Source organism: Scyliorhinus torazame, chromosome 2, assembly GCF_047496885.1.
Source record: "Scyliorhinus torazame isolate Kashiwa2021f chromosome 2, sScyTor2.1, whole genome shotgun sequence".
NCBI classification, from domain to species: Eukaryota; Metazoa; Chordata; class Chondrichthyes; order Carcharhiniformes; family Scyliorhinidae; genus Scyliorhinus; species Scyliorhinus torazame.
In genome coordinates this window covers 117,808,729-117,816,939 of record NC_092708.1, presented here as the reverse complement: position 1 = coordinate 117,816,939, position 8,211 = coordinate 117,808,729, and the positions used below count along the sequence as shown (strand labels likewise).

General features: G+C 49.4%; 1 protein-coding gene across 1 annotated transcript in view; it reads left to right on the top strand.

Annotated features, from left to right (window-relative positions):
- The first annotated feature begins 851 nt into the window (after positions 1 to 851).
- The window catches only part of col28a2a (collagen, type XXVIII, alpha 2a), a 225,029-nt gene continuing 217,669 nt past the window's right edge, over positions 852 to 8,211 (top strand). The window contains exons 1-3 of the mRNA XM_072475914.1: positions 852 to 979; positions 1,267 to 1,425; positions 6,753 to 7,321. Of these exons, the coding sequence (XP_072332015.1) occupies positions 1,272 to 1,425; positions 6,753 to 7,321 (723 nt within the window). The 5' untranslated portion in view covers positions 852 to 979; positions 1,267 to 1,271. The remainder of the gene's footprint in view (positions 980 to 1,266; positions 1,426 to 6,752; positions 7,322 to 8,211) is intronic.

The following is an 8,211-nucleotide window of genomic DNA, read 5'->3' as shown; positions in this document are numbered from 1 at the left end:
GAATCGCCGGAGATACCCAAAATGGCGATTCTCCGGCACCCCCACTATTCTGAGGCCCGGATGGGCCGAGCGGCCAGGCCAAAACGGCCGGTTCCCCCCAGCGCCGTCCACACCTGGTCACTACAGTCGTGGGCGGTGCGTGAACGCTGGGGGGCGGCCAGTGGGAGGGCGAGGGGGGATCCTGCACCAGGCTTCACCTGGAATGTGGGGTGGCCCGCGATCGGTGCCCACCGATCGTCAGGCCGTCCTCTCTGAAGGAGGATCTCCTTCCTTCCGCGGCCCCGCAAGATCCGTCCATCTTCTTGTGGGGTGGATTTGGACAGGACGGCATCCACGCATGCGCAGGTTGGTGCCGGCCAACCCGCGCATGACGTCCGTTATGCGGCGCCAGCTGCGTCATCTATGCAGCGCCGCTTTTACGCGGGCGACAAGGCCTGGCGCGGGTAGATGATGCGGCCCCGATACTGGCCCATTGCCAGGGCCTGAATCGGTCGGGACCGGGGCCGTTCTGTGCTGTCGTGAACCTCGACGGCGTTCACGACGGCGCGGCCACTTCGGCGTGGGAGTGAAGAATCCCGCCCATTGAGTCTCAATATTACAATGCTGGTTATCTCACATTCTAACCTCACTCTTAAATTTTTTGATATAATTGGAACCATACGTTGGATTGAGCAGGATTCACGGCCGGGTGCCTTTTTTTTAATGAAGTGAACAATTCTCGGTTCTACAACACCTGTATTCCTCGCATTTCTTTTAAAATTAAATTGCAGCTTCAGATTGCAGCCAATGGTCTTCAGCATGTCAGTCCCTTCTTCGGGCTGTCCCGCCTTCACTTATAAAGCAGGCGAAGAGACAGATTGCTCCAAAGAAATGAACTGACAACCAGCCGGACCCTCGAGCAGTGATAACCTGCAAAATACTTGGTTTGCTTTGCTTTCCAGTCCAGGGAAAAGGCGCGAAAAGTGGACAACACCCTCAGGTAGAAAGTCACGCTGCAATGTCTTATCATTTACAGTAATTCCAACATTTTCTTTTCAAATTCATTGCAATCTGCGACATTTCGGTTGTGCACTTTTCCTCTGCGCGGTTCCTAAAGTTAACTTTAAACAATTCCGCACCCCAGGTAAATCTATTTCTCCTCCGTCAGAGTATGCTTCATTGAATGTGGCAAACGGAGTTTGCAATTATAACTGCATCATTTCATATATCAAAATGTGGGTACGTTGTGTAAAGACATTTATGAATGCAGATTTATTATTGTTTCAGGGAGAATGAAAGCGTTCTGTCAGCTCTCCTGCCTCCTGGTGTGGGCGGGATATCAGCACGTTTTATCGCAGGACTATGAAGAACGCGGGGACGGACATTTGGTCCGAAGGCAAAGAATTAAGTACCTCTCATCCAATGCACCAGGAGAAAATGAACAAGGTCTATCAAAATTTCACTTTGGTGTTTCTTTGACACTTTCTCGCATTTGCCCATTTCTCCACATTCGGAACTCCTCACTCATGTGTACTGAGTGTAGGGTAAATTCTATTGCCCGTGCGAACTTCTGATAGCTCCGACTGCCTACAGTAATATGAGAATTAAAATCACTTCCAGCTTCTAGATAAGTGTTTTTCAAACTTTTTTTCCGGGGACCTATTTTTACCAACTGGCCGACCTTGGCAACCCACGCCGGCCGGCCTATGCCGGCTGACCTGCGCGACCCACCATTTTCTCTTACCTTGTTTGCTGCTGACAGGAGGAAATGGTTTTGGGTTCCTTTGGCCCTCGTACACGCTCCTCCAATGGAACCTGTTGGATGAAGGTGAAGCCTTCCGGTGTCAGAAAGTATGGAGTCTTTATCTGTCTAAAGTTCTGCATTTTTTCCTGTAAAGTTTTATCAAATAAACCCCCCCCCCCCCCAACTTGTAACAAAATAAATAAAATAAATTTTAAAAATAAAATAAATTAATAAAACCCCCTGAACTTGTCAAACAAAAAGCTGTGAGCGTTTATATTTTTTTAAAAAGCAGCTGCACTGCGCATGCATACCCGATGATCTGGCACGCATGCGCAGTGCGGGCGCATTTATTTTACATGTTCGTGGCCATTTTGAAGGTCGCTTGCAGCCGGCGTTATTAACAGCCGGCTGTTGCGCGAAGATTTGCGCTATCGGGAGCGCCGCAACGGACGGCTCCGCGACTCTCCCGACACCTGCCCGCAACCCACCCATGGGTCGCGCCCCCGAGATGACAATTCCTGTTCTAGATAACTATTATACAGACCCACATAATAATAATCGTTACTATTGTCACCAGTAGGCTTACATTAATACTGCAATGAATTTTCTGGCAAAATCCCCTCATCTCGGTTGCCTGTTTGGGTATATAGAGGGATAATTCAGAATGTCCAATTCACCTAACAGCACATCTTTCGGGACTTGTGGGAGGAAACCGGAGCACCTGGAGGAAACCCGCGCAGACACGGGGAGAACATGCAGACTCCGCACAGACAGTGACCCAAGCCAGGAATTAAACCCGGGACCCTGGTGCTGTTAAGCAATAGTGCTAACCACTGTGCTACCGTGCTGCTCTATCCACTGCCTTCCAGGACTCCTCTTGCCTCTCTCTCCCCCCCCCACCCTTGCAAGGTGGCACATGGTTAGCACTGCTGCCACACAGCGCCATGAACCTGGGTTCGATTCCGGCCTAAAATGACTGTCCATGTGGTGTTTACACATTCTCCCCATGTCTGTGTGTGAATTTCCTCCCACAGACCAAAGAAGCGCATGTTAGATGGATTGGCCTTGATCAATCAGCAGGGTTATGGGGATAGCGCGGTGGAGTAGACCTAGATAGTGCTCATTCAGAGGGTCAGTGCAGACTCGATGGGCTGAATAGCCACCTTCTGCACTGTAGGGATTCAATGGAACTGTCCCCCTGCCAGCTGGCAGTACTGTAAAAAAAGGTGCCCGAGCCTCCATGTGTCCAATTCTACAGAAGGCCTCAGGACTACACTGTACTGCCGACCGGTCAGTTGAGAAACGATCGGAAAAGTTCAAAGGTATGAAAGTAGCAATGGAGTGGAGTGGCAATCCAACTCTGCCAGCTACTCCGTGACGGTTCAGGCCGCATAATGTACTTGAAATGTATCGTACATATATAACACCATGCATTCTCAGCTGAAATAGCTTGTAAAATAAATCACTGAATATAACAGAAATACCACAGAAATTCAAATTAGATAACACCGAATCACTCAAAACAAGCCCTGAGTAGCACAGCTTCTGTGTCTCACCCTGCCTCTCCTTTCCAACTCTATCTCCCCCCCTTTGACACCTGGATCCCTTCCCGACAGTCTGCAGGGGCCGAGGCCCTGTTCGGGCAAATGGGGGGTATTGAATCGAGCGGAAGCCAAGGGGAGGGGGTGGGGGGTGGAGTGGGATAGAACATAGAACAATACAGCACAGTACAGGCCCTTCAGCTCACAATGTTGTGCTGACCGTTTATCCTAATCTAAGATCAACCTAACCGACATTCCTTCAATTTACTGCTGTCCATGCGCCTGTCTAAGAGTCGCTTAAATGTCCCTAATGAATCTGACTCCACCAGCTCTGCTGGCAGTGCATTCCACGCACCCATTACACTCTGTAAAGAACCTACCCCTAACATCTCCCCTATATCTTCCTCCAATCACCTTAAAATTCTGTCCCCTCGTGACAGCCATCTCCGCCCAGCGGAAAAGTCTCTGGCTATCCACTCTATCCATGCCTCTCATCACCTTGTACACCTCTATCATGTCACCTCTCTTCCTTCTTCGCTCCAGTGAGAAAAGCCCTAGCTCCCTCAACCTTTCTTCATAAGACATGCCCTCCAGCCCAGGCAGCATCCTGGTAAATCTCCTCGGTACCCTCTCCAAAGCATCCCCATCCTTCCTATAATGAGGCGACCAGAACTGGACACAATATTCCAAGTGTGGTCTGACCAGGGTTTTATAAAGCTGCAGCGAAACCTCGCGGCTCTTAAACTCAATCCCCCTGTTAATGAAAGCGAACACACCATACGCCTTCTTAACAACCCTATCAACCTGGGTGGCAACTTTGAGGGATCTATGTACATGGACCCCAAGATCCCTCTGTTCCTCCACACTTCCAAGAATCCTGCCTTTAACCCTGTATTCAGCATTCAAATTCGACCTTCCAAAATGAATCACTTCACATTTATCTAGGTTGCATTCCACCTGCCACGTCTCAGCTCAGCTCTGCATCCTCTCAATGTCCTGTTGTAACCTGCAACAGCCCTCGACACTATCTACAACTCCTCTAACCTTCGTGTCATTGGAAAACTTACTAACCCACCCTTCCACTTCCTCATCCAAGTCATTTATAAAAACCACAAAGAGCAGAGGTCCCAGAACAGATCCCTGCAGGACACCACTGGTCACCGACCTCCAGGCGGAATATTTTCCATCCACTTTGGCCAGCCAATTCTGTATCCAGACAGCCAAATTTCCCTGCATCCCATGCCCCTTGACTTTCTGAATGAGTCTACCGTGGGGAACCTTATCAAATGCATTATTGAAATCCATATATACCACATCCACTGCCCGACCTTCATCAATGTGTCTCATCACAACATCCTCAAATAATTCAATGAGGCTTGTGAGGCATGACCTGCCCCTCACAAAGCCATGCTGACTATCTTTAATCAAACTATGTTTATCTAAATATATCTCTCAGAATCCTTTCCAGTATTTTGCTCACCACAGATGTAAGACTGACTAGTCTGTAATTCCCAGGGATTTCCGTATTCCCTTTCTTGAACAGGGGAACACATTTGCCTCTCTCCAGTCATCCGGTACTACTCCAATGGAGAGTGAGGAAGCAAAGATCATCGCCAAAGGCGCAGCAATCTCCTCCCTCGCTTCCCGTAGTAACATTGGGTATATCCTGTCTGGCCCAGGGGACTTATCTATCCTGATACTTTTCAAAATTTCCAGCACATCCTTCTTCTTAATATCAACCTGTTTGAGTCTATTAACCTGGTTCACGCTGTTCTCAGGAGCAACAAGGTCCCTCTAGTGAATGCTGAAGCAAAATATTCATTTAGGGCCTCCCCTGCCTCCTCAGACTCTAGGTACAAGTTCCCTCCACAATCCCTGATCGGCCCTACTCCCACTCTGATCATCCTCTTATTTCTCACATAAGTGTAGAACGCCTTGGTGTTTTCCCTAATCCTTTCCACCAGAGCTTTTCCGTGCTCCCTTCTAGCTCTCCTAAGTCCATTTTTGAGTTCCTTCCTGGCAACCTTGTAACCCTCTAGAGCTGTGCCAGATCCTTGCTTCCTCAACCTTGTGTAAGCTTCCTTCTTCCTCGTGACTAGAAGCTCCACTTCTCCTGTCATCCAAGGCTCCTTCACCTTAACATTCCTTCCTTGTCTCAGTGGGACAAAACTATCCAGCACTCGCAGCAAGTGCTCCTTAAACAACCCCCACATTACTGTTGTGTATTTCCCTGAGACAGCTGTTCCCAATTTATGCTCCTCAGCTCCTGTCTAATAGCAGCATAATTTCCCCCTCCCCCAATTAAATACCTTCCCACACTGTCTGTTCCTATCCCTCTCCATGACTATGGTAAAGGTCAAGGAGTTGTGGTCACTGTCACCGAAATGCTCTCCCACCGAGACATCTGACACCTGGCCTGGTTCATTGCCAAGCACCAAATCCAATATGGTCTTCCCCCTAGTTGGCTTATCTACATATTGAGTCAGGATTCCTTCCTGGACGCACCTGACAAAATCTGCTCCATCCAAACCATTTGCACTCAGTAGGTTTCAGTCAATATTAGGGAGGTTGAAGTCACCCACGACAACAACTCTGTTACTTCTGCACCTTTCCAAGATCTGCCGCCCAATCTATTCCTCCATCTCTCTGCTGCTATTGGGGGGGTCTATAGAAAACTCTCAATAAAGTGACTGCTCCTTTCTTGTTTCTGACTTCCACCCATGCTGACTCAGTAGACAAGCCCTCCTCGACTACCTACTTTTCTGCAGCTGTGATGCACTCCCTAATTAGCAATGCCACTCCCCCTCCTCTTTTACCTCCCTCTCTATGGAGGGATAGACAAAGCCGGTTGGGGGCGGGGAGGAGGCGCAGGTGGAGCTATGGCGAAAGGTGCTGTGGATGGAGTTGGGGGTGCAAGGCTGTGAAAGAAGGTGGGGGGAAATGGATGGAGCTGGTGGGGTGTGACCATGGAACGAATCGGAGGCCTCACTCTCTCCCACACACCCTGCCCTACCCCAAAATCGTCACAGGTTCCTCCCAGTTCATCACCAGATCGGTGGTCAGCAGCTTCCCGATCCTGGTCCCGGATCTTGGGCCTCGCTCCCCCTGCAGCCTTGGCCTCTGGTGACAGCAGCAGTCACCCCAGCATCGGCTGGGTTGTGGGATTGGCGCAAATCAACAAAAAGGCTCTAGAATAAACAACATTAAATCGGGCGACTTAAAGTGAAGGCGTATTGTACAACACAGCTGGTATAAAGCATAGACTAGAAGAGCCCATTATCAAAACGATTTAAAAATGAATGAACCTATTTAATCGTATAAACATTGTGCTGACAAACTGCTGGTCTTTCTGTGGGGGAAATGCCAAGTGAAATTATTGACAAATTGGGTTATTTTTGTTTTCCTTCATTCCAGTACTGCAAATCCTCAGGTCATAAAATAGGTTAACGATGCCAAAAATCAATCCATCTTTTGTTCTCATTTTTTAGAGGAGGATTGCAGTTTGGAGATTGCATTCCTGTTGGACAGTTCGGAAAGTGCTAAGGACTTCAACCATAACCGGGAGAAGAGCTTTGTTCTGGACTTCGTCGACCGTCTGCAGCAGTTGCGGGTATCAAGTGGCCGCAGGCTGGTGCCCAGAGTGGCGCTGCTCCAGTACAGCAGCACGGTGCTCATTGAGCAGACGTTCCGCGACTGGAGCGGCCCAGCCGCTTTCAGGGCCCATGTCGCCCCCATTGGCTACATTGGACATGGCACCTACACTACATATGCCATCACCAACTTGACCCAGCTCTACCTGAATGAGGCAGCCCCGGGCAGCGTCCGGTTGGCCGTGCTCATGACTGATGGCGTGGACCACCCGAGGAACCCGGACATCTATGCGGCTACGGCTGAGGCCAAGAACCAAGGCATCAAATTCTTCACGGTGGGCATGTCACCCGTGGCCACCGAGCCACCCAATGCAGCCAAACTGCGCCTTTTAGCCAGTCCACCTGCTTCCCGCTTCGTCCACAACCTGCAAGACAACACCGCCCTGGGAAAGCTCTTCCTAGAAGTGGTAAGTAGTATAGCACACACTAGCATGTTGTAACCCCCCCGTCAACATCAGCATGATCATATGCTCTCATCTCTACATTAGCACAGACCCTCGCATGTACACTTTCACATTCACTGGAGCACGACAGAAACCTCAACACTGACACAGACATATGCTTCTGCACCGACAGAGTCACACTCACTGGAGCACAGACACATGTCTCTGAACTGACACTGTCACTCACTGGAAAACAGACATATGCCTCCGCACCAACACAGACAATCTCACTGGAACACACACATTCCTCAACATGGACACAGTCTCACTCACTGAAACACGGATACATGCATCTGCACAGTCACAAGCACTGGAACACAGACACATGCCTCCGTCCCTACACAGTTGCACTCACAGGAACACAGGCACATGCCTCCACACTGACATAGTTACAACTGGAACACAGACCCACACCGACACAGTAATACTCACAGGAACACAGGTAAATATTTCAACACCGACACAAAACAAGCCTCCCACCGACATAGTTACACTCACTGGAACGCATACTCATGCCTCGCACTGACACAGACACACTTACTGGAACAAAGACACATGTCTCTGCACCAACAATTACACTCACTGGAACACCGACACATGCCTCCGCACCAACACAGTCTGACTCACTTGAACACAGACACATGCCTCAGCACCGACACAGTCTCACTCACTGGTACACAGATACTGGAATACAGACTCATTCCTCCGCACTGACACAGTTTCACTCACTGGAACACAGACACATTACTCTACATCTACACAGTTACACTCACTAGAACACAGACACATGTCTCTGCACTAACATAGTTACAGTCACTGGAACACAGACACTGGAACACAGACACAAGCCCCTG